This window comes from Corvus hawaiiensis, chromosome 5 (assembly GCF_020740725.1).
Source record: "Corvus hawaiiensis isolate bCorHaw1 chromosome 5, bCorHaw1.pri.cur, whole genome shotgun sequence".
NCBI lineage: Eukaryota > Metazoa > Chordata > Aves > Passeriformes > Corvidae > Corvus > Corvus hawaiiensis.
In genome coordinates this window covers 28,714,536-28,741,477 of record NC_063217.1, presented here as the reverse complement: position 1 = coordinate 28,741,477, position 26,942 = coordinate 28,714,536, and the positions used below count along the sequence as shown (strand labels likewise).

Below are 26,942 nucleotides of genomic sequence, written 5' to 3'. Positions count from 1 at the left end.
CAAAGAAGCTAATTACAGCATCCAAAACATCCTCCAAGCTATTCGTTTAATGAGGATGTGTTTTGTTCCTGCAATAGTGTAACATTAATTTCATCAAGCAATTAAGCAAAACAAAACCAGATACAATAGAGAAAGATGTGTTTTTTCTCCTGTTTACAAGAATGCTTACTTGAATTTCAGTGAGTTCCTTGCAAAAAGGTGACTGTCATAAACCATGCAAGCTTCCTATAAACACAGATTCAAGGGAACTTGCTCTGTCAACATTTGCACAAATTTCAGTAGAAATATTATCTTGGTATAATACATAGTCTGAGCTTAGTGCAAATGTACATTTTTGTTAGAAGTTATATTGTTTTTTCTAGTATACTACAGGGAGGATTACAGCTACGCCCTGATCAGTTTGCCTTACCCATGTATCAGGAAATGCAAAACTACACTGATGCTTTTAGTAAAAAGGTGTAGTCTGCAATGAAATGGAGTTCATACTGGATTGGAAGTACTGGAGGAGTGTAGCCTGTTAGGATTCAGACAATGTAACTCATGGCACAGATAGGATTGAATGTTTAATGGCTACTGCTTCTGCCCATTAGCAGAATCTGCAGAAAACAAAATTCCCATTTCAGATGAAAGATTATCAAGCAATACAAATCAAAGCAAGAGAGAAATATTAGATTTTTTTTTAATGGTAAATGGAAGACCAGAAGTCTTCTACCTGGAAATTTTTTCTCATCATCTTCAAAATCTCCTAATATGTTTTTGTGCAAGTGGGCTCAGCAAAATTTTTCAGTTTGCAGTATTAAAACACACTGTGCAAAAATGCAACTTCTGGACTCATCAGAACCCTTTCACCTGAAACTAAAGTTTAATTCAAGATGTATCCTTTTTTTAAGTATTCTTAGAACACTCTGCACTATTCAACAGGTGCAGAATATTTACAGGTATCCTATGCTCAAATTATAATAGACTGTAATTTATTTTATTTCACAATCTATTAAATATTTAACGAGACTGTAATAATTAAAATGCATAACAAATTAAATCTTTCCTTAGGCTAGAGCTTGGACACTGATTCATGCATTTGAATAAAGATAGATTAGGAAGATACCTTTCAGCACTGATGACTCCCCATTTATGATAATTTCTTCAACTAAATATGTTCTGCTTTTATTAGCGAAAACCAGAACTAAATGCAATCCCTCAATAAAGACTGTTTTTAAAAAACTCTTTTAATTAGGTAGATATAAATACAATCATACATACAAAATACAGGCTTCTTCAATTTATGTACTGGTCTGATAACTGGCTCTCCGTTGACATGAGCACTGGCTCTGTTCCCAGACATATAAAGGAAAGCTTTGTTACTGAATCTGATAGAGAAGATGCTCCTATTGCTAAAAGAATTTTATAGCATCTTTGCATGCTGCTTGGCAAAGATTTCACAGTTTTGATGGGCTATCAAAGCGTCTAGGGTGGCAGAGCCCACTTTGTTTCACATACAACTAAAGGTGAAGGCAAAGAGCAGACATCAACATTATATGGCTACAAATCAAAGTTTTGTTTTGTTTCACAGTAACAGTCAGGCAGATTTACTCCACCACACACTATTTAGCCCCCAGTCACAACCCACTGAAATGGTAAAAAAGAGTTGCAAGCTATTTTGGAAAATGGCAGTCACTATTATTGCACCATCATCTTATTGCTGGACTTTGATGTACTAATTTCCTTTGACAGAAAAAAAGCAACCAAGTGAAAATATAGGAATGAATCGAAGAACAAGAGAAAATAAATCATAAAGATAGGTTCTAAATTGGGACCTGCTGTCCTGAAACTGAAACTTAGACTTGGAGGAGCACCTCAGCTGCGCAGGATCTTCCTGGAGCAAATGGTGAGAAAGCAGAGACAGCCAGACATGCACTGTTCTTCACAGTCAGACCTTGCTGCTGGGCTTGGTGTGAGGAGCAGGTCAGCACCAGCCTGAGCACCTTGCTCACTCTTGGGAGTGGCAATCATCCTTTCTTGGACCTGATAGGAGGAGGAGGCACTGTCAGACTTGGGTAGCCACTCTGGTAAGACAGAGCCTGTGTTTCAGGGATGGCTGGACTAAACTGCCTGAGTGCCTTAACAGATTTGGAGTCTCTGTACTTCTGACTGTCATATAATGTAGTTGCTTTTATTATCTACAGTCATAAATAGGGACCAAGGTCTGCAGCTGCATTTTAAGTAAAATACCTTGCTAAGCACGGTATTAGGATTTTAATCTCTAAATATTACCATATCACTGAGTTCTATTTCGTCGTGTGGCATTGCGTGTGTATTTAAGGCATAGGAAAAGTCAGGAGGCAGTCACACCCCTGCAGCCAGGGAGTCTTCAGAAAACTCAGTGACCATTCGGCGGGTGCCAAGGCAGAGAGAGGGGTGCGCATCCCCGAAGCCCCGCATCCCAGTCACCGACGGTTTCTCCCACGTGAAAGCTCCACGAGATTTACTCCCACGTTCAGCTAGCTGGGGGCAAATCAGCCAATGGGTCTGATTTCCCCACTTTAAATCACGCCTCTTCTCCCGCGTACACCGGGCTGGGACAGTGTTTGAACGCCCTTTGCCGCTCGTTCCGTCGCTCCGAACACCCACGGCAGTGGAGGAGCAGTACCTCCCGCACCAGCCACCACGGCTCCTGCAGGGCTCCGGGGGATTAAAACATGGACTTGCTTTTAAGGAGGGGGTTTAATAAAGGGCCTGGAGCCTGGCCAGCGCCTCGCCTCTGTGCCAAGCAGGGGCACCCGCCGTGCCAGCACGGGGTCCAGCGGCCCTGCCCCGGGGCGGAGCGGGGTGAGTCACCAGCCGCCGGCCCCCGGGGGGAGCGGGGCAGCCCTCCCCGAGCCCGGCTGGAGCTCGTCCACGTGTCGGGGACATTTAAAAAGTTGGGGCAGGGAGCGAGGACATGCCCAGACGAGCGGCTGGCAGAGCGGCGGCGCCGGGCACTTGGCGGACATGGGACACCTCTGCCACCATCAGCCCCCCGCGGCCACCCCCCAGCGCAGCCTGAGGAAGGCAGGAGACGCCGCGGCTCTGCCCGGGTCCCCGCTACTTCTCCTCTTCGTCCTCCTCGCCTCCTCGATGTCTGCTTGCAAAGGTGAGGAGCATCCCGCTCGCAACCCCTTCCTGCTCCGCCAGCTCTGCGCATGATTTGAGAGCAGGGTGCGCGCAGCCTGCCAGCCGTGCGGGCCGGCGGCAGCGGCGCCGCTGGAGAGGGGCAAGGATGCTCTGGAGGGCGCAGCTGCTGGGGACGGTTTCGGGGATAGGTCTGGGGGACTTCTTCCCGGATCCCGGTAGGATTACTCTGTCCTGGCAAAACCCTCCAGCAGCTTGGGGAATAGGCTTTTTTAAAAAGAGATTTAATTTTAAGTATCATTTATTCTGATTTTTAAAAGGCAAGAAAAGAGATGAAACAGCATGTACAAAACTGCAGGAAAAATTAGGATCTAGGACCCTCTGGCAGTCCTACATGTAGCAATATTTATCAGGTGAGGAATCCTGAAAGTTGCTATTTTTGTAGCAAGGAGCTCTTGTGAAGCATCTAGTGGCCTGTTTAACAAACCATACTCTCTTTACTCTATTTTCCCACCTCAGATAGATTAGCTACTTACACCTTGCAAAGTAACATTACAAAATGCTGTGCAAGGACTATTTCCATTTTGTTTGTATTATATGCGTGGGATTTGCTTTAGTTGTGAGGTTTTGTTCTGCTTTGTTGTGTTTTCTTTTAATATCAATAATCAAAGAAATCGAATTAGAGCATACTTAATATTATGTTAAAAATAAGTTCTGAAGATGTGGAAGAGGGGAGGGAAGGAAGAGGAGCGTAGCGAAGGGCAATGGCACACAGTATTTCATCACTGTTCTTACACAAACGATTGCCAGGAGCTTGTTTAGGGAGAGCAATAGAGGGAAGACAAGATGTAAGAAGTCAGTCCCAGGCTGTGCATCTGGCATTCTACTGCCTTGAAAGAAGCTGAATTTCTTAAAGATGGCAGAATTGAAGGATAAGAGAGCAAATGGGTTGTGGACAATGTTGATTTTGTTTAGTTTGAAGGATTTTCTCCTCCATGTTCCCTTTGAATAGGACTCTTTTTCAATAACACACATTTCTTTCTTTCTCTGTCTCCTTCCTCTCCCTCCTCTCCCTCCTCTCTCTCTCTTCTCTCTCTTGCTTTTTTTTTTTTTTTTTCCCTTCCCCCTATGGTTATTTTATATATATTGCAAAACAACTTAATGTTTCATTGTGTGTGCTGTTGTGTAAATTAATGAAGTCCTGTAGGTACTGCAGCCCTGTTCTGGATGGGGTGATGGAGGAACACTGCTCGGTCCTCGGAGGAACACAGTCCTAGGTGCACAAAACAGATGGGATTGCACATGAAATAAAAATTTTTGAATATGTGGAGAAGGGTAAAGGAAAGTGAGGAGTGGGTGAAATAATTTATCTTCTCTATCCAGAAGTTTATGCTACAGGCCAAAAAAAAAAAAAAAAAAAAAGAGAAAGTTGGGGTAGTCAGGCTTTCTTGCTTGGTGCCCTAACGTTTACTAATTCATGCTAATGAATTTCTTTAGCTCTCCCTGAAAAGCCTTGGGAACCAGGCAATGGCAGAAACAGTGTTCAGAGATAGGCAGGCAATGCTTTGATGGGGAAGGTGTGCTAATTTGAAGTGTTGTCCTGTTCTACGCTTTGCAACCAGGATACTAGTCCCAGGTAATACTCCAGTTTGAATGCACTAATTTAAGAGAAGAAGACAAAGTAAGACAACTGTAGCACCTTTAATTTATTTGGCATTTTTCCTTGAAATGAAACAAATAATTGGGAATCGGTTTCCTTTTTATGTGAACAACTCAAAAATTTAAAATAAAATCCCACTTCTATGTAGTGTGGAATTAAGAGTCCCTCTAATTCTTTTTTTGGGGCAAAGCAAGCATCCGTAATAATTAGTCAGCTTAAGTCTGTGCCAGTACAAAAATGTTGTTTTGAAATCCATCCCTTAATGCCTGGAACTAACTACCGCTGTGATTATTGTTATTAGGGGTAAATGCAAAATAAATAACATGATGGGCATTCATACCATGCTCACTGGACATTCTAGCTTCACCTCTTTTTTGTTTAATTTGGTTCAATTCTTTTAAAAATGTGACCACATGTAATTTTAGACTGCCTGGGAGGTTACAAAATCTCTCTAAAACTGAGGTCTTTAGGAACAGTGTATAAACTGGTTAAGTGTGGCTCATGGGCAGCAACTTTGGGCAGAGGTATAAATTAGATGACTTTGAAGGGTTTCCTGCAGAGCTCGGCATGTACAGATAAAGCATCACCCTCCCCAGCAGCAGTTTCCCTCCCATGGGAGTTACAGCACATCCCCTCACTGATACCATTGTGTGGTGTCTAGTGTACTCACAATTTGGTGATGCTCATTTCTGTTATTTACAGAGACTCTAACAATACCCTGCTATCAGAAATACACTGCCAGGTAAAATAACAATGTGGTAAGAGGGGTATTTTGGACATTGACTTGGAAGGGACCCTGGAACAGTGACTTCCAGGTCTGCAGCCTGGGTGGGAAGAGATAGAGAAAGGAGCTGCCCCAAGTTAAGCACAGCTTCACTGCATCATTATGCAGTTAATAACACATTTAATCTACTGAGGGACCAAACTTTTCCACATCACATATGCAAGACAGAGGAAACAAAGCCAGTTACACATGTATGGTATTCATATACAATTCATGTATTCATATGCACATATATTCTCAAAACACCATGTTCATCTCAAGGGCACTAACTATATGCAATCGTACATTACATACTGCCTGTTCAATTCTGCAGTTGTAGCATACATGAAGGCAAGAGGTAGGGTCTAGATCCTCAACTCACAGTGCATGTGCTGGAGGTGAGCAGAGTTCTCAGAAAGCCTGAGGTTGTAGGCACTGGAATGTGATTTTCTGAGCAGGTCTCAGTGAGACCTAAGTAACTTCCACACTGTTTACTGCTAAGACGTGTGAGTGTCCATATCTGCTGTGAACTTGTGAAGAAACGTCCTGCTGTGTTGCTGAAACAGAGCAGGCAAAAACTACAGGACAAACGGCAGAACTCCCAGGGTTGAAGGCTTCCTTGGAGCAAGCAGCTCTCGGCCTTTGCAGTTGCTAGTTGTGCTAGGTATCTCTGACATGGGACACTTACACAAATGACCTCTGCTGTGCAGCATCGCTGAGCATGGTTTGTGCTTCCAGGTGCACCGATGCCATCCCAAGCACTCGAATCAGATGAGGATTTGCAGCTGTTGAAAGAGGTAAGCATGATCTACCATGTGGTATCCTCCCATTTCTTCTGTGCCCATCCTTGCTACAGTCCCACCTTACCATCCCATCCAGTATTTCTCTTGCACAGAGTTCAGCTGTGTTTTCTTCCAGTATGTCTTCCTGTATGTCTCCTATCTTGACATCAGCAAAGAGGTGAAACATTTAATTTTCCAGATATTCTGAACAGTTCCTTCAGGGTCTGGACTGATTGTTGGGATGTCATTCTGAGAAGAGATTGTCTTGTCTCAATGGAGAGCTATGTTTGATAACAGTTGTCACTTAACTGTGAATGACCAGGCAGTCACTGTCCCTGGAAGCATCACAGTGACCCATCTGGTAGTTTTATAGTCTGTACATGATACTCAGGAATTGTTTCAACTCATCCAGTCTTTCCTCTTGCATCCTCTGTTCTGCACACAAGGCTGGGACATTGTTCAATCCTACCCCAGCTTCTCAATTTACTAGGTAAAGGACAATGTACTGTGTCAATTAGCCCCTCTAACATTTGGCTACTGATTGGTATCATAACTTTCAGTCTCATCTCTGAAAGGAACGTTTGTTTTGATCCTGGACTGTGACGCATGTGTTAACGCAGGCTCTTCCCTGCCCTTTTGGAACAGATGGAGTGGCAGGGCATAACATGTGGGGAGGATTTATCCTGCCACTTGCATGCCCTGGTGTTGCTGAAACCTTCAACTATTGTGTTGACATTTAATTTAGTAGCTTTTGATAACACTGGAAAGCAAGTGACTCATCAGGGGGGCAGATGCAGAGAGTAAATTTCTTCTGATTGAGACCATTACAGGAGACATTCTGCTTACTGTTATCTCCCCATAGTTCCTATTGGAGATGGTGACTCAAAACCTAACCTATTTCCAGACTGGCACTTGAACGAGCCCTAGTGACATTTATCTCTAGGGGAAAAAATGGTCTTTTGGGAAGTAAGATCCTGATAATAGTAAGGAATTTTTGAAAATTAGTTATTTACATTCTGGATTAAAAAGTTGCTTTATACATTTCTGCATGTCTTGATAAGGTTTGCTAGCTGTAAGATTTGTCTCTGTGGTGATTGGAAACCAAGACAAAGGTCCTGTTGATTTCAGTGAAGAAAATGGTATGCATAAGATACTAAATTTTGTAAAATTTCATCATAGAAGCAATATAAAAGTTACCATTATAACCAGAATTATGCTGAACTGGAAATGGTCTAAGGAAAGAGAGTTAGATATATAGTTATATACCCTAAATCAACCTAATGACTGACTCACACTTGTTCACCGGAATTTCTTAAAGTGCAAATAATAATTCTTCCCTCTTTGCTACTTTACTAGTGGATCATTCAGGAGAAACCCTGCCTCTAAATAAATCTTGTATGTTGCAGGAATGGCTCTGAGTTTATAAATATGAGAACTTTGTAAATAAGTACTTTTTTCTTTACTTGTCTCTTACTTCCTTTTGTTTCTTTATGTTATTTAACCAACACAAAGCAACTTGCAATCTTCTACTCTCAGGCTACATTTCTGAGACAGAAGAGAAAACCTGAGAGAAGATCCATAAAAGAAACTATTAATTTTTTTAAAAGGAATTAACATAAATTGTGGCTTTTCCTCAACCCTTGCTTTTTCTGCAAAGGTTTTAGCTGAAAGATACCATTGTGTTGAACACAAAGCACTCTCTGGCTTGTTCTGCTACTCAGCTATGGTAGTTCTCTGAGTCAAGTAAATATACAAATAAAACCCAAACACAAACAACCCCCCAAGATGAAAGTACACTCTTTTTAACATAAGCTTCCAAAATTACTTCAGCCTAATTTTATCTCATTCATTGCTGTCTTCTTCCTCTATGCTTTCTTACTCTGAACGTAGTGAAGCTGAACTAATACACTCAAACACATGCAAGATGAAGGAAGGAGAGAGAGGATGTGTTACCAGCAAAACCTATTTGAAGAGGGAATTCTGTGAGCTATTAGTTTTCCCACTATGTCTGCTAATGCTTTCTCATAGATCGTCTCTGGAGAAATGGATTATCTCCTGTCCTGAGGTGCTCAGATATGCATTTTCTTAAAAAAATTTCTTTTTTTCTTTTATGTTTTCATTGCTAATTAGTGTCATTTAGGGCTTTTTATCTACAATAAAATTGCAAGAACAATTGCATTAACTGCTCTGTTAAAAGACCCCAAACCATTATGTTTTTTATGCAGCCTGTGAACAACATGAGTGGCAAAGATTTTTTTCATCTTACACTATCAAACATTACATGAAAAAAATAGCTTATAATGATGGAGGTTACTCTTGATACAACTTTAAAGTTATTTAATAAAATTTTAAGTTGATTTTTGTCATCATTATTAAATTGTGCGACTTTAGTTGCAGCGTTGGAGACTTTTCCTTACAGAATACTCAGGAGTTTCAGCACCAGTAATATTATTTCTGTGAACTCAAATACCTTTTATTCCATTTCTTATGCCTTCTCTATTAATAACTCCACTAAAAATTAGTAGTATTACAGTGTTCTTTCATCTTGGAAAAGAGACAACAGAAGGAGGATGTAGTTAATACAAAGTTATGAACCATAGGGAGAGGATGGGTAGGAATCACTTGTTCAGTACTTCTTCCAAGACAAGATTATCACAGCACTGAATGAAGACAGCTTTGAAAAGACTGGTGAAGACAAAGAGTAGCGTTGTTTCACACTGTTTAGGAAATTGCTGGCACAAATTGACTGGTGTGCATGAGATGTGCCAGCACATATCATAATCACTCAAGGGATGCATGTGTCATACACCTGCAGGGATGCTGTAATCCGATGGAAAGAGTTGTGTTTGAGGATTGATCCTTGAATCCCTTTCCTTAGTTTTGTCATTTTCTTCACAGTTTTGTGTAATACAAAGATATTGCAGAAGAGATTCAAGTTCATAGTTCATGCCCCAGATGCTTACAACCATAACTTAAAATATGACTTAGTCTGAGAAGTTTGTAGTTAAGAGGAGTATGTGGTCAGTAAGGGAATAAAGGTCACAGATAGCTATGTTTGTTCAGATCAAGCAAGTATAAGTTTGTTGTGGTTGTTGTTTTCTTTTTTATGTGGTTAAGGCCCTTCCCCCTTTGAATGCAAAGTATTTAATGAATGGACCTATGAGGATGCCTTACAATAGACAAGCTTGTAGCTTGCTGCACTTACCTTTTTCTGAAAATATACATATTTCACTTGTTTTTATTACTCTGACTTCCTAAAAAAAGTGTGTGAACTCTTACAGATAGATGATGCATGTTCTGCTTACCTGTCCACAGATTCTCAACCTCGGGTGAGTCAGACAGAGGTAACTCTACTATTTTGATACTGTTTGTTATACGTAGTAGAATTGCAAGTGTGATAGCTGAGTTCCTGTTTTCTTTGCATTAGGTGTCCAGTACACTGGAAGAACTTTGTTTTTTGGTCATGGGATTTCTCCAGAAACCACAGGTAACACACACAAAAGACTGCTTAGCATTTTTGAAGCCTGATCTCTCACCGTGCCATTGTCTACAATGAATTCTGAGGACTCAGTATGAAAACTGTCATTCAGTGCAGGAAGTATTTCTATCTGTTTTTACTCTGAAATGCTACATTGTCAGAATGTAACACTTTGTAAAGACAGCAGGGATACATCGATGTTTGGAAAATAATCTCCAGGCTGGGTACAAGGTGTTAGGCATTTTTATTGCTCTAGATTAGAAAAACAATGAATTCTCAATAGACAAAGAAACTTATTTACGAGAGTCTGGGGATGTACAAGGAAACATCTGCTAAACACATCTAACTTCTAGGGCAGAGTAATCAATGCTCTCTACAGAGTTTGAAATTATTAGTTACATTGATAAACAAAGACATACAATACATCTGCCAAGGAAGAATATTCCAACCCAGTGCTGAAAAGATTATGTATGTAATCAAAATTATCCATTGTGCTTTTTATTTTAATGAATAAAAGCCTCTCTACCAACTATTATTCCCACAGGGTTTAGATGAGAAAGACAACACCAAAAGGGTAAGATATCTACATATGTCCTACAATCACTCTAAAAAAAGGCAAGAAAATCACAACACTCTTGCCCTGTTTTGTAGTAAAACCCCACTTTTAATTTTTTCAAACAGTTCTTATTTCATTATTCTAAGACTCATGACTCGGGCAACTCAGACATCATGGTAAGTGGCATAGCACCTCCTTGTGAGTGAGTACATGCGTGCTTGTATGTAAAACCAAGGCAATGTTCCTTTCTGCAGTCGTCTCTCCAACTGTATAGCAAGCTCAGGACCGGGAGTTGCATGTTTAAAGTACAGAAGGTGTTTTAATAATATGGGAGAGGATCATCAGTACTGTACAGGTGTGGGAAAAAATTCCAACAAACCCCACCAAGCATTCATGGAATCCCAACTGAATCTTAATCTTGTAGTTTCAAATTTTAAGAGTGAGATCAAATACTTTTTTCAGGTTTTGGAACATAGCACAGGCAGTGAAACAATGTGGACTTACAGAAGCTGAGAACATGACCATAACTATTAGATACTCTTAAAGCATTTTTATTCATTATTAATTAAACTGTATTAATTCATTTGCACGTCATAAATATGTAGCAGGCAAAATAGTATTTAAGTCTCACTTGGACTTTGGATTATATTTTGAATGAAAAATATAGTTTAAACCATGGCAAAGAATTGTTGCTCTAAAAGCATTGTCATAAACCAAGTCAAGTACATGTGATCCATTCTCGCTTTTGAAGTGCAAACATACTGTTACCTGGGTGCATCTATGCACCATAGGATTTCGAGAAAGTTAAACATATTCATATTTTCTTGTTTCTTAACAATCATTCTTACATGCTAATGTCCATTTTTGCCTCGTTCTTTACATTTCTTCAGAAATACGTGGTGTATTTCCTAGAAAGTGGTATCATTCATATTGGGGTCAATGTTTTCATGCTAGAGTTGCTTTGGAGGATTTAAGGGTAGTTAAGGCACAGTGAAATGAGCTATTTCTGCTGCTGCTCCTGCTTAAAAGGGTACTGCATCCCACTTCACCCTACTGCATCCCACTTCACCACCATCCTGCATATCTTTGCCACTGCCCCCAGAGATTACTGCTTTCTCACTTCTTTTGGTTTAGCTGTTCAGATGATTATTTTCTAGCCGTTCTCAGAGATACTAACTTAGGTGAGATCCATCATTCCTCAGCTTTATAACCTCTCTCCACTGGCTGCAAGACAGAGCCCAAGTGGACAGCTGGGATGTCCATTAACTCCTTCACTCACATCAGACTCCTACTTTTTTTATGTATAAGGCTTGCCTACCTTTGGCAGATAGCACAAAATTGGCTACAAATAAGCAAGTTCTTTTTACCTATTAAGTACAATAACACTTTGGTAACTCTGGTTACTCCATATATCTTAATTGCATTACTTTTGTAAGAAGTATTGTATCGAAAATGCATTATTTTTTAAATTACATTTATATGAGTTGAAAGTTTAAATTGGTTAATGGAACACAGGTTTTTATTCTTTATTTCTCCCTGTGGACCTCTTTCCAAAATCCCACATGGTTGTGTTTTTCCAGGGTGAGCACTTAGGCTGCACACAATGCCACTGTACTTAACTAGGCTGTCGGCAAGCTTAAAATCTTGTTGAACAAGCAATTCCATGATTGGAGCTTAGATAGAGTGACCAGTGCCATGGTTACAAATGTCACTCAAGAATGGATTCCTACTTCACACTTTTCTCTAGCAAACAACCCAATTTTGTCGTTGCCATTTATTTTGAAGTAAAATGAACTTTTCAGTACAACAGAGGTTGAAGCTGCTAATTTCCATAGTAGAGAATTTTAGAAGTGTTAGTAGGAATACTGCATGGAAATATTCTCAGTACAACTCATAGAGACTCATCAAAGTCTGAATAATTCCAGGAGTGTGTAAATGGTTCTGAACTTTCAATTAGTTAAGGTAGGATGCATAGCTTTTTCCTCCACCACTCTGCATAGTGTAAATATAAATGTTGATACCTGCTTATTTTCAAGTCAAAATGTTAAAAAAAATAAGTTTCTCGATGAACATCTTCAGTCCTTTTTTGGTGCATGTTTGGTCCATAAGCCAATATTGCAGAGACTTTTTTTGCATCATAAGGGCTAAATTTCACTGTTGCTCATGTATGTGTGTTCGTGTCCTCTCAGTCGTCTGTCCTGCATCCTTTACTGCAACTCGTTCCTCAGCTTAATGAGAGAAGACTGAAGAGATACAAACTGGACGTATGTAAACTTAAACTCTGCATGCTAGTGTTCTCACGCTTTGTGACTCATTAGCTTTTCTAAAAATGCCCTTGTAGACCTTTCTGCTTATATATTTTGGTTGGTGTCCCAGAATGTGCTTCAGGAAGGGTTATCTTGCTGCTGATCTTTTTTCTTCCTCATGTTGGGACAAAAAACAGAACCTGCTGTGCATAAACACATCCACCTCTCTCCCTGACTAGACAAGGAATTGAAAAGGTGGATGGGTGAAGGAGGAAACTTGCTCTATTAAATTCATTCTTTCTTCCCAGTTTGGAACAACACCAGATTTTTTCACAGCTTTGACTTCTCTTGAGCTACAGCTTGCCTGGTAGGATATGATCTATGAAAGACAACTCAAGCATTTTCTTGGCAGTCAATCTAAGAGACTGAGCAAAATACCTTCTAGAGGGCAGGCATTAAAATAAAACTGAGTAATCATACATCTTCATGAATACATATTTTTCTGTGTACATATATACACGTAGGCTTGTGAACATGCATATTTATTATGGCAGGTATTTATTTCTTTTTAACATCTCCAAACTCTTGGAAGTTTAGAAGGCGGGTGTTACAAAAACGACAGATGCTTAGCTTCACCTGTTTTCTAGTATCAAACTTCTGACATGATCTCAAACAAGAACACTATTTACAGCCAGACACTTCATGAAGTGTCTGGCTGTAAGAAGAAAATGACATATTAACATAAATCACAATTTCTCACTAGTAATTGTACCCTTGATTCCTTTTATGTTCTAGATGAATTTCTTAATCTTGCAACACCTGCCTATTTTGTTCCTGTTTTCACACATTGTTCACACATTGAGTAGAAAAAGTAGAAAAAAATGACATATGAATACTGTAAGACACTTAAAAGGCAATGTACAGAAAAAATTTTATCCTTTTGAAATATAAAAAATTATAGTAGTAATCAGATTATAAATACAAGATGGGTATTTCAAACCCAGGTAATGCTAAAATGAGAAGAACAATAGAAACAAAAATCATACAGATATTTTACATACAGCAAGAAACTGAATATAATGCTATATGTGGTGAACCTAAGTCAGAATTAAAATCAAGGCTCAAAAATGATGTATAGGTTAAACCCCACTTCCTTTCAAAGCTTCCCTGGATTGAATCCACTTCTGTAGTTTGGAAATGATGGGAGTCATTCTCTTTTACACAATTCTCACAGCATTAGAATAGAGCACGAAGTGATTCCTTTCCATGACACTTCACCTTATGATATTCACCCAAGAGATCACAGCACCCCAGTTTTTAGTTGAGAAATACCCTCATTGCTAAATAAAAGCCATCTACATTTTATGTTCTGTTAAGCATAACACTGAGACTGTTTTGTTTCTCAAACTGACTGTCTCCCCACCTGCAGGACAGACACATCACTCCCATCTGATACTAACAGAAGCAAATAAAATACTGTGATTAAGCTAATGTGTTCTCTAATCATGAAGGTCTCATTAAAGCAACTGGATACTTCATGTTTTGTACTTGCTACATTTAAATGGAATTTCTATTTTCTTCATCATTTGTTACCCTCCTTGCTGTATGGATCACTAGACAGTTGTTTCACCCTGTGTGCAGCACAGACAGGACAGACTATCATAAGCACTGCTCTTTGGGAGTTAATGTGAGAGGGGTGGTTATGGTACACCTTTGAGAACAGTCTGGGATCTCATTCCTGGGGGCAGCCCAAGTATTTCTGATATTTAAGCTTTGCATTGTTGTCCTCCTGCAAGATGAAAAAAGCAACTCTATCTGTAGAGACTCCATCACCATGAAGACCCTGGATGTGCCTGGGTAATGAAACCTGGAAAATCAGATGTGGGAAGCTAGGTTCCCACATCAGAGGCAAAGGCTGTTCGTCATTTCTAGCACCATTCTAAAGCAATCTGACCTGAGCTAAAACTTCAGGTGGAATTTGGCCCCATTCATGTTTGCTCTTTCTACATGACAACATAAACTTCTTGTCACTGACATGAAGAGAAATGCACATAAAGCATTTAAGGGGTAAGATTGTATATAGTTCTGAAGAATTACTTTTTATGTGTATGTAAACAACCACGCTTGCATGTAGTAATTTACAGCTGTAGATATAATTTAAAATACTTTTTTTTTCCAGGAAGAACTTGAAGGACCCAGAGTTATTCAAAGTAGAGGCTACTTTTTCTACAGGGTATGGTTTGTTTGAATTTTTTATTTTTGCTTTGTGGTGAAAGTTAAAAAAAAAGTAGAGAAACCACTGAATTACAGAAAGAATTACTGTGATTGAGGAAAATTGTTTTCAGTAAGGGCATTCCACTCTACAGGACTTCTCCAGGTCTGCTCCTGACATTTTCTTGAATTAAAATAAAGGCATAGTAGGAATTTTTTTAAAAATCATATTCATAGGTTTGTGTCTACATGATACCATGCTACGCCTTAAGACGTCATTGATTATTTCATATCTAATTGTCAGAGAAAGTTCTAGAAAATATGGCATTTTGGAAAATCTTCATAAAGCATTGTTACAATGCTTTATGTTACAAAAACATCATCAACAGAGTATGTTTGCACATGATAGGATTCCATGCTTACACACTGCTAGGTCTGACCTTGCAATTTTCCTTGTGTTTTGACCAGTAAGGTAAGAAACTAGATAGAGAAATTCTCATGAGACTGAATACAGCTTTTATGCCATAGAGCCTTTTTACTTCATTTTAGCAAAATTGAGAAGGTGGCAAGTCAGACTTTTGAATAGTTCTCTTGATTTTGGTTAGTATTTCTACTTAAATAAGAAAGTGACTAATGGCTTTAAATAAGAATGTGGCTAGGGTTGTACTCAAAGATCTTAAATGCCTTGTTTGCAGTCTAAATTATTCTCTAATTCTAATGAAAAGACCACAAGTTTGTATAGTTACATTTCTTATGTATCAGGCTTGGATCCTTAGGCTTGTTATGACAGGCCAAAGTTATGGGTAATATTAGCATTGGTGCATTCATCCTTCCACAGTAAAAGGCAAATCCTTATTAAGCCCATGAAGAAATTTTTTTTCAACTTTCGTAGAAGTTGTATCAAGTCCCTTGCTAGTGCAAAATAGTTCTGAAAAACACCACAGTGAAAAGGGAGAAAATCTGCCTATATCAAAGAATACACTCTAAAAAGACATGTGTTTGTTTAATAGCAACAAACACTTACAATGCAATAATAACAATCAGCACATTTTAAGAAAATGCAATAAGAATAAGGATTAATGATCTCTTGAAGTGACTGCTTGCGGCTTTCTCCCCCTTAAAAAATCATACAAGATAGATAATTCATTCTTCAGTTGATATGCAGTAAATTTTAGTGTATAATTCTCCTCCAGAGGTAGATATAGATTAAACAATAACTTATGTCAGATCTATCTTTGATGATAATCACAATGACACTATTGAGAAATGTACCAATTTCTATACACACCAAGATGTTTTGGGGCTTTGTTACTAAATTCTGTCAGTTTTACAGAGCACTTATTAAATATTTGTCTTTCAGCCACGTAATGGAAAGAGATCAGTGGATTTTCGCTAAGGAGGTAATTATTTAATACTTTTAATCATGATCTACATGTAAATTAGTTCATTTTTATCCAAATAGACCACAATATTTTTGTTGAGAAGTTGTCTCAGAAAGCCTTTAACTGCGTAATCGACTTAGCTTTCTGCCCACAAACTTCTCCCAGATGTGTTAAATACACTTATCTATAGATGAAGTGAACAGAAGCTGTAGGTACTCAGTTCCCAGAACAGAGAGGAGAGAGGTGTTTCAGGCAGCAAGAAATGGAAAATATCCCACATTTGTAAACAATTTGGAAAGTGGTGCTGCTGATGATAAGTACCTCTAAGAAAGGAGTCAACTACCTGTCAAACGAATACTAAAAAGTAAACTGACATCCTGAAGGTAATCCCCTAATCTTACAGAGATAAAAATCTCACTAAACTAAGTGCAAACTTCATGATTTAATTTCAGTGCATTCAACAATTTGGAGAGATATAAAAATGTAGACCAATATTATCATGCTCTCTTTTCTAACGTATTTTATACTGCCGTCATATTTTAAGTGTTATATCCAACTTAGTGTTATATCAACAGCTAATGCTTTATCTTATTTTTCAGGATTTTAGATTCCCGATTTAGAACTAAAACTGCAGGAAAGCTGAGTACATGGACGTACTGTTTTCCTTACAGTAATTATTCGTTATTAATGTACAATCAGAAATCACTCGAATGTAAATGTTCTTAAACCAGATTCTGTTAAGAAGTTCTTTACTTTCTTGATTATATTAAAAGCATATTAAAATTCTTTGTTTCCTAGTGTTATGATGTTTACAACCACATGTAAAAGAGTCAGTGTTTGCATGCAACAGACATTGCCTCTAATAACACTGTTAAGCAAATTTTCCCTTCTAAATAAAGGCCCTCAGCCGGAGAGTTGTTTTAATGAGAATGTTTGCAATATACACTACCACATTTTTTCCAGAATACATTGTGATTTGTGTGTTTCACTGGCTGAAAAAAACCAGATGAGAATCCCTTTTCCCTTAATAAAAGGAACATGAACAAGTTACATGTTTTGAAGAAATATCTTGACTTGAACTCAACTAAAATATAATGGCATCTATTTTTAGCTATTAAGAACACAGATGCACTATGATTCTCATTCAGAGGAAGACTTAATTGCAACTGGGATTAAAATTTGCTTGAAAACTCAACTGCTTTTGATGGAGACTGAAAGAAACTCTACTCAGAAGCACAAGTTAGCCTCACAATCTTCCCAGCTTCTCTGTCCAAGTTTATTTTCACATCAGAATTGTGTTAAATGATGTTGTTGAGGTTGTAATTACATTGAAAGTAACTAATCACTCAGAACTAGATGTTCTTTAAGGTTCCTTCCAACCCAAACCATCCGGTGCTTGTATGGTTCAGTTTAGCAGTGGACTAAAGTTTTTAACATTGTATTGGCTGGTCATGGTTTGAATTGGCCTCAGCATTACTACTCCTGCTCCTGCAGTTTTGGATGAGCAGTGAAACTTCAGAAGGTAGCTGGAAAAGTTATGGCCTCAAAGGAAGCCAGATTGAGAAGACCTTTTCCTCTTCCTGCCCACTTGTTTTTGCTCTGCAGTTCACTGTGTCTCCAGTTGAACTGGCATAATTATTTGTGAACAGAGGATCTAGTTATGTATGACCCCTGCTCAGAACTAGTGCAGGGCCTGCTGCAAAATGCCTTTTATATTGTATTGTATTAAACTAGGTTATTTGTTTTAAGCTTTTTCCAGAAGTGCCTTACATCACAGGGCTGACAGCTCCCTCTCCAGCAGGCAGGATGTGAGCAACCCATGGCTGACGGGCAGGGCTGGGAGCGGGGTGGCTGCCTTTGTTCACCCCAAACCACCACCTGGAGCAGGCCACTCTTTGACATTTGGTTTGTTCGGATTTTGTTAATCTTCTGTTTGTCGGGGTTTGGTTTTTTCCTTTTCTTCTGGAATAGTTTTAAGTGGGATCAGTTTCCTCAGCAGTAACCCATGAAGGATGGGCTGGGTGGGCTGGGGCTGCCCTCACATCTCCTTCAGCTGGTGTAAGGGGAGGCAGTGCCCCGGGCAGCCATGCACGCGGCACCGAGGGTCACCCCAGCCCCGAGCTGCCCAGGGCAGGCAGCAGCTGAAGCTGAGTGCCATGAGGGACTTGGGTCAGGGGTACTGAATGGAATGACACATCAAGAGATTTTGGAATTCTTCCTCCAAAAGAAAAACTGAAAGATTTGCATATGGGGTCCATGCCACCTATATGGAGATGGCATGCATTAAAGAAGAAAACTGTATTTTAGTGCTGGAATCAAAATGTTCAGAATTTTTAATTGATTACATAATTAATTTGACCATTATGAGCAAAATACATTTCTGCTTCTAGCATAGCACTCATTTCTGGTACAATATGGTTTCTAAATATATTACTGAAATAAAAATGAAATTTATTATGAATTACTATAGTAATTACTATAGTTTTGCTATATCATACATTACAATTTCTGTGCTGTAATGGTGGTAGCTGCAGAACCACGGAATCACAGAATGGATCAGGCTGGGAGGGACCACAGTGGGTCATCTCGTCCAACACCCCTGCTAGAGCAGGGTCATTCTAGAGCACAGGTTACAGGATTGCATCCAGTTCTTGACTATCTCCAGTGAGGGAGATTCCACAGCCTCTCTGGGCAACCTGTTGCAGTGCTTGGTCACCCGCACAGTAAAGAAGTTCTTCCTCATATTCAACTGGAACTTCCTGTGCATCAGTTTCTGCCCACTGCCTCTTCTGCTATTGCTCGGCACTCCTGAGAAGAGCCTGGCTCCATCCTCTGACATCCTCCCTGCAGATACTTATAGACATTGATGAGGTCCCTTCTCAGTTTTCTCCCCTTGAGGCTGAACAGGCCCATTCCCTCAGCCTTCCCTCATAAGAGAGATGCTCCAGTCAATAAACCTGTGTGGTTTCAAAAGCCAGCTGTGGATCCCTAATAAACAGCTACTGTTTTTGGTTTGCCTCTTATTCGAGGTAGGTTTTAATGGCTTTTCTATTTCTTACTTCATGGAAATGTTCATTTGAAGTTTATATTGAAGGAAGGCTCAGGGGAGACCAAATCAATGTTTATAAATACCTCAATGGAGGGTATAAAGCAAACAGAGCGAAGGTGTTTCTAGTGGTGCCCTGTGACAGGACCGGAGGCAGTGGGCACAAACTGAAATGCTGGAGGCTCCCTCCAAATATCAGGAAACCCTTTTTTACTGAGGTTGACCAAGCACTGAAATGTTGCATAGTCTTCTTCCTTGGTGATGTTCAGAAGCTGTCTGGACATGGCTCTGGACTGCCTGCTTTCAAGGCTGATGCTATTTGAGCAGGAGGGTTGAATCAGGTGACCTCCCTTCCAAGTCCAGCCATGCTGCAATTTTGGAACTCTGTGATATACAGCACACTGTTCTTAGGCATAACTGTGACACAATCAACCTTATTCAACTATTTAATAGGAGTACACCAGTCGTTTTACTTACAGTACTGTACAATGTGTTTATGTATTCGAGTTCAGAAAACTTTGGCACCTTGTACCAAGACTTTAGCAATACACTGGACATTCACGTGTATATTTTTGTACATATTTTACAAGGTACTCTGCTGAGTTCTGCACAGCATTTTATTGTAACTAAGAAAAATGAGACGTGCAGTTTACACAAAATAGAGAAGCTAATGTGATCAAAACATTTTCTCTGTCTAGATTCTACCTCTACTTACTCCTGTTGCATTGTTAAAATGACTAAAATAATTCTAGGACTAATACTGTGTATCTAGTGCTGTACTCTCAGAGAACAATTCATATAAATACGTGGAAGTTGTGAATCAAAACTATCATGTATTGTTGCTAGAGTATAATAACATTGTACATATATATATATTTTTTTTTTTTTGTGAAAAGCAATTCTACAGTGGCTTTCAGTCAGTGTAATTAATAGCTGCTTTTAGTTCAACAAATTTCAGTAAAGCTTTTTCCTTTTCTACCTTGCAAGTATTTTTATAGACAAAGACTGCCATCTACTGATTTTACATTTCAGTTTCCATTAATTGTTTTAAAACTGTCTGGTAAATACTAGTAAAAGTACTGTAATTCCTCCTTAAACTAATCTCATTTTCAGAATCACACAAATATTTAGTACCTGCTCTAATGTTTTCTTGTGTCATCTCTGACACTGAACCGTGCCATAAATCAAATCCCTCCTGATGGGAGAGAATTTTCTAAAAGTCCTTGCAAGGAGTTTCACAGATAAACCAAGACTTTTCCTGCAGTTTCAATGCTGCTGGATACTTGTTTATTAAGTCTTATCAGAGGAACAGAGCCACTAGCGTGACCCAGGTACAGCATAGCGCACAGAAAGCAGGAGTGAAGTCTAATTATCAAGATTTACATGGCCTTTTAAAGATAATTTAACCAATAGTTACTAAAAACATACTTTATTTTCACTTTACTACCAATTATTCAGTACCATGGCCAGGAACTGCGGAATTCCTCATCCAATCATTCCGCACTACTTTTACTGCAGAGCATGGAGTAGCAGAAGAAGGAGAAGAAGGTTTAGAGAACAACAATCCTCCACTTTGATATTTTTTACTCTTATCTATTTACTACAAAGAGAAGCCCAAAACCTCTAAATTTTCACCCTGTGACAATCTTACATAGTAGTCTATCACCTAATTCACACCACTGTATTTTCTAGTTCCTGTCTGATCGTTGGTAAGTTTTTCCAAGGTTGGAGGTTAAAACAGTGCTGTACAAGGGGGTAAGAACCCTTAAAAACAGGCAGAGAAATACTCTCAGCACTCTGGGTTCCTACAATCTCAAATGATAAATGCTTGTACAATTTGTTTGTTACTCAAGTTTCCCAAATCTGGCACTGATGAAATAAGAAAAATTATTTTAATATTATATTATTGAATAAAAATTGGCATAGAAGCCTTTCTAGCTCTAAAATTATAAGACCTCAAGCTCAAGAGTTACTCAAATAATTTAAGTAATTGAGATGCACTAGATATTATTTTAAAATGCATGTAAAGTGTTCCAAAGATTATTATTATTATTATTTACTTAATATTATTTTTACTTTCTAATTAGGCAGCAACACTTGCAGGAGTGGAAATGTCTTCAGAGAAGGCAAAAGTATGGGAAGCGAAGAGAAGTAAGCGTCTGCATATTGCGGAAAGCAGTATGTAAAAGAAGCTTACAAATGCTCCAGAGAATGTTTGGGTTATAATTAATCTTTATTGGCCAAGCGAATTACATTCTTGTATCAGATGTAGAATACTTCAATATAAAGAATTGAACTGGCAATTAAAAAACAATACCTAGAAAAATTAAATACAGAGACTAACGAAATAGCAATTGTTTGGAGGCAGTGGAATCACAGAGCATCTGAACTCCTCAATTTGTTAACTCACTTTGTGAGAGTTAATCGTTCACTTTTGTTCAAACACATGAAAGATTTATTTTGCTGTGCGTGCTTATCACCATGTATGTAACCTTACTGAGATCTCTGAATTTCACTAGGAAAGTGGTATCCACTGTTTATTTGCAGATTCTTTTCTCCTTAGGAGTAGTCTAACAGGATTATTCTACCTTTATTTCCCCTTTGACTTGAACAAATCAAAAACCCATTAGGAAAAGTCTCAGTTATGCAAACTTGTATATAAACTGGTGAAATACAAGGTAGGTTCATTGGAATAGCTGAACATGGGGGAATATATATGAAAGCAGAAAGTAGGAGAAATACTTTTAAATAATTCACATTATGTAAATTTTTTATGGTTTTTGTAATCATTAGATTTAAAGGCCACTCTTTAAAGGTAGAAAAGGTATTTGATTATTTTTGAAAGAAAAAAACAGTACTGCAAAAAGCAAAAATTTTGCATAGAATTTATGTAAGAATATTGCCTAAGCACAGGTATTTTGCAATTTCATGGTTAGATATTTTACTGAGATAAAGTTGGGTTGGCTCTAATTTTTGTTGTTGTGAGACTTATCTTGGCCTTTATTAAAAGTCAGTTCCTTCTTCTCTTGTGAGAATTTATTGCAATTATCAGAATAAACTGTAACTTGTTTTAACAGCAGAAGTTGGACAACACAAAAAACACTGATGTGATGAAACCTTGTACTGCTTGAGAAAATTTTAATTAAGATCATCTGTTCTGACATAAGTTAGTTCAAATATGGTTTTTTACTCCTTTGGTAAGCCTATTGGTAGATACCTACTGGCAGATACCACTTCTGGAAGCTTTTGTTCTGCAGATTCAAAGAGATAACTAGTAGATGCATTTCAGAGACAATGGCTTATCTGCTGTTATCTGCCACTTCAAACTAGAATGCTAGCTAGTAGTTTTAAACTTAAACAGGTCATCAGGGACTTTAGATATGATTGCACAGTCACTTCAAGTATCAAAGCTGGCTACTATAAAAGTAGCATTGCTTCCTCTCAGCAGTCAGCCTCCTTCCCACTACTGTGGCTGCTGCAAGGGACACAGGCACAGTGTGTGACAGTGGAAGCGGATGCAACAGGAAAAGAGCCAAACCTCCCTTTTGGTAACCCTGTCTTTGTCCAAGCAAAGTGACCACATGGTTGTAATCACAGCCATCAGATATGACAAAGCAGCAGCAAAATCCAAGGTAATCTGCACCTTAAAACCAGATGTTTCTGGTGCTGAGTCAGTTAGACTGTTTGGAAGAAAAGGTTTCAGGAATGTTAGCCAACCTTACTTTACAAGGATTATGTGGATTGTGACAGGCTTTCAAGTCAACATCCACTCATTTTAGTATTCTGGAGTGATGTGAAATTCAGTTTCAAAATCAGTTTCCTCAAACAGATCCTCTTTTGAATAGACCATTGTGGATCAAAAAGGAGCACACTGAGCAGGTGTTTGTTCCGTGGCTCTGAAGTGTATCACATGCAGGATGGTGATGGCATTTCTGTTGGAAAAATGGCCATAGTTAATGGAAGTGCACTGAAAATTTCTGCATTTCCGGCCCAATCCAGTCCCATCATTTACCAATTCACAAAAGATCTGCTGCTCTTAATTTGGCATTGTTTAAAAGTTATGTTGGCTGTCACACAGCCTGTGTGAGTGAAACAGAACTATCGTTACACAGCAAACTCACACTGATGACAAGAGCAGACTAATAGTATTTCTAGGAGAATAGCTTCATAAAACCACCACAACACCTCTAAGCTGTCCTGTTCCTTCAGGATCCTATAAAATACTTCCAGAAGAGAAGTAGCATTTAGAAAACGACCTTGCTTAGGCCATGACTTTGGCAGAAAATGCAAATGTGTGTCATCTCCACAGCTGTGTTGCCTGTTTTGATCTTGTCAAAGAGTAATTTGTTACTGCAACATCACAGTAAGCAGCTGTTATGCTCCCATTCATGCAAAGTGTGAAGAGATAGTGCAGCATCTCTACTTTTTCCTGAAGAATCATCACTGGTTACTAAAGACCTTCTGGCAAATTTGATAGATACAGCCTGATGTTATTTTTAGCCTCTGGTTTGTTTGCTGTATTCTAGTTCTGATAATTATGCATTTGAAAATATTCCCACATTTTCTCCTGGATGTTCCATTCCTGCTGTATCCTATTATCTCCACTACATTTCATCACAAGAGCATTATCCTTTGTACGAGTAAGAGTATTATTAGTTTTTCTCATGTCACATTTTCCTCAACTGAAAGTTAGAATTAGAGTATTATGAATCAGTAACAAAACCAAGTGGTTTTATTAATGCTTTTTAGAATTCTTCCAGTGGAAAAGTTCATGGTTAGCTCTTTGGGAGCATTACTGGTAAAGAAGCTCCTGTCCCTACAGTATCTTTGCGTAAGACTTTGGCCACAGTTGTGACTCAGATTGGGAAACTGAACTATCTGAAAAGTAACCCAGAAAGGAAATCCATGACAATATGCAGTCAAGTTCTTTATTTCATTCTAGACACAAACACGAATTAAACTTCTGTAGATACTTTTACATATATTGCTATTCCGGTATCAACTGAAAAATAAAATCCTCGTAACTGGGACAAAAAAATTGGGATTACTTACACAATATTACCCTCGAGCATTTTATTTTACAGAAAACAGCTCACCGCTATGTTCTGCTACAGGCGTAACAGGTTTATGTTTAAATAGTCGCTGCGTATTTATCGAATGGTATTAAAAGCCTCGTACACACAAAAGGGCTGAGGCAGACACTCTGGGAAGTGTCACCGGTTTATCCACAGGAAAGAAGAAACGACGGACCACCGGTGGGACGGGTTCCTTGAACCCCTAAATACCTCGGGAGGCACTTCCCGGAGAGCACCCGGGATGCCGCTTGTTCCGCTTTGGGAATGCGCGCGTGACCGCGTTCCGTGCCGGGTTCACCGTGCCGGCACGGGTGGGAAGGGTCTCTGCGCCCGCAGCCCGGTGCCCGCCCGCAGCCCGGTGCCCGCCCGCAGGCGGTGCCCGGCGGCCCCGCTGGCTCCGCGCCGCCGCCATTTCCCCCGGGGGGCGCGGGGTGAGCTCGGGCGAGGTGAGCCGAGGTCAGGGAGGCGCGCGCCCCCCGCGCCTGCGCGGCGCGCGCACTCCGCCCCCACCCCCCTGCGCACGCGTGGCGAGGCGCGCGCGCAGAGCGGGGGTCGCCTCCCCGGTGTCCCGTCCCCGCGCACGCGCAGCGGCGGCGGCGGCCCCGGGGTGCCGCGGGTTGCAGTGCGCGCGGCGCACGCGCGGTGGCGCGAGGCGCCGCGGCGGCCGGCGGCGGTGGGGGCTCGGCGGCGCAGGCGCGGTGGTGTCGGGGGGACTCCCGGGCCCGGGTGCTGGTGGTGCCGCCGCCGGAGGAGCAGGAGCAGGAGGTCCAGTCAGTCAGTGCCGGTGGGCGGCGGGCGGGGGGCTGCGCGCGGGGAGCGACGCTCGCCGGGGCAACGCGGGCGGGCAGCGGCAGCGCGGGGCCAGGTGAGCAGCGAGCGCGGCGCGAGGCGGTGCGGGCGGACCCGCCGGGCCCCGGTGTGCGGTGGCGAGGGCAAGGCGGGGGGACGGCGCGGAGGCGAGCGGTGGAAGTTTGACAGTGCCGGCGTGTCTCCCGCCGCGAATCGGCGGGGCGGGAGTGCCGCGGCTGCCCTTGGGCGGGCACGGCCGCGGCCGGGGGCGGGGGGCGCTCGCGGGGCACCCGCTAGGCCCGGTGACCCACTTTGCTCCTGTCACAACTCCCGGGCGCGTCGGGAGCGCTGCCCGCCTGGCCCCGCGCCCGCGAACCGGGCAGGGCGGGCGCGGGACTCCCCGGCATCCTCAGGGCCGGGCCGCGCCGGACCGAGCAGAGCTGCGGGCGGCACCTCCCCCCGCGGCCCGTCCGCCGCCGCTCCATGGGGCGGCTCGTCCCGCGGGCGCCGGGGGGACCCGCCTGCCCCCGCCGCCCCACGCGCGGGGGAGGTTTCCGCGGCGGCCCTGCGGAGCGCGGGTGTTTACACGGCGGACGGGCGGCGGTCGGTGCTCGCTCGGCCCCGGGCCCTCCCCGCGGCGGGACAGCTCTGCGGGGCCTCGGGCTCCGGGCGGTGGCGAGAGCGTGCCCGGCGCTCTCCCTGCGGCAGGTGGGCTGGAGCTGCGGGGCTGCGTATGCACTTCGTAGCCTTTTTTTTTTTTTCACCTTTTTTTTTAGTTCCGATAACTTTATTGCGATAACTGCAGCGTGTTCACGCTCGTAAAACCTGAGGGATTCTTACTAGCCCCCAGCCCTTTTTCGAGTTACTGCGGCCTTAAAGTCAGTGTGTTAAATACTCCGTGCATGCGGGTGTGAAATACGACCAGCGAGGGACTGGAAATCCGTGGTACTTCAGTTTTGTGTTTGGGTTAAGGTGGATCAGGATTTCTGGTTGGTTTCACTTTCAAGTTCCAGCTACTTTAGGCCTCGATATAAATTGGAAATGGTTTTTTTTTCCATGAAGAGGAGTGTTTGTGAACTAATGAAACGTATTTGCAATGAGAATTTTGTAAGGCTGTTGTTTTCATGTGCTGGTAAGCATTAACCTACCAAGAAGCACAGGGAAAGTCAGGTATGGTTTTGGCTGGAATATGAAATGGCAGGTAGAGGTGGAGTGGCTGATCGTAGAACCTGATCCTCTAAATCCTTAAAGTATTTTTTCTTAAATGACTTCTTAAATGACTGGTTGACGAGCAGTGCTTTTGGTGGCAGTATTGACTTGACCTGGCCTGCCTCTTCCTTGCTTCAGCTGCACCAGCACAATGGTTCTTGGAGTTGTGTCCCGTAACTAGCTTGAGGAAATGATCCAGGTTAAAATTAACTACTGTTTTTGTGTTGTTTTTTTTTTTTTTTTTTTCTTTTTAATGTGGTTATATTTAACCTATATAATTTCTCTGGGTAACAGGTGTGTCAGGAGGCAAGAGGACTGTTTAAGCAAATACCCTAGCGAAAGAAGTACTTGAGAAATACATCTTGACTGTGGTAGTCCTGGCAAAGTTCAGTATGAGCAGTTGCAGTTGTTTCACAATGTTCAGTTTTACAGAAATAATATTAACTTTGTTTATAGTTATCTGTGGGATTTGGGCCTGTTACTTGAAATTGGACAGAATTTGGTTGTTGTAATTGAAGGATTCTACTTGAAAGTAACTCTGCTTTTTAATTTAACTATTATTAATTTTCATACATATCCACTTAAGATACTGCCTCAAACTTGTTACAGACACTGCTTTCAGATTACCAGACATAAT

At 40.9% G+C, this 26,942-nt stretch overlaps 2 protein-coding genes across 14 annotated transcripts in view; both read left to right on the top strand.

Moving 5' to 3' along the window:
• The first annotated feature begins 2,560 nt into the window (after positions 1 to 2,560).
• Positions 2,561 to 16,972, top strand: NMU (neuromedin U). 7 transcript variants are annotated; one of them, XM_048305166.1, is made up of 10 exons: positions 2,564 to 3,130; positions 6,270 to 6,328; positions 9,595 to 9,657; positions 9,741 to 9,800; positions 10,336 to 10,365; positions 10,473 to 10,523; positions 12,537 to 12,611; positions 14,773 to 14,826; positions 16,165 to 16,204; positions 16,786 to 16,972. In XM_048305166.1, exons 1-9 carry the CDS (start codon positions 2,989 to 2,991, stop codon positions 16,198 to 16,200), a joined length of 570 nt encoding a protein of 189 aa, XP_048161123.1. In that variant the 5' UTR covers positions 2,564 to 2,988; the 3' UTR covers positions 16,201 to 16,204; positions 16,786 to 16,972. The 7 variants fall into 7 exon arrangements, with proteins under 7 accessions (XP_048161125.1, XP_048161129.1, XP_048161123.1 ...); XM_048305167.1 differs by having other exon boundaries at positions 2,566 to 3,130; positions 9,595 to 9,642; XM_048305168.1 differs by lacking the exon at positions 10,336 to 10,365 and having other exon boundaries at positions 2,561 to 3,130.
• An 8,126-nt stretch (positions 16,973 to 25,098) lies between these two features.
• Positions 25,099 to 26,942, top strand: part of CLOCK (clock circadian regulator) — a 68,429-nt gene continuing 66,585 nt past the window's right edge. For 5 of the 7 annotated variants that reach the window (XM_048305204.1, XM_048305203.1, XM_048305202.1 and 2 more), the window contains exon 1: positions 25,099 to 25,172. The gene's annotated coding sequence lies outside the window, so the exon portion shown is untranslated. Of the gene's footprint in view, positions 25,173 to 25,782; positions 25,805 to 26,942 lie in introns of those variants that run through there. The other 2 variants (XM_048305200.1, XM_048305201.1) reach the window with 2 other exon arrangements.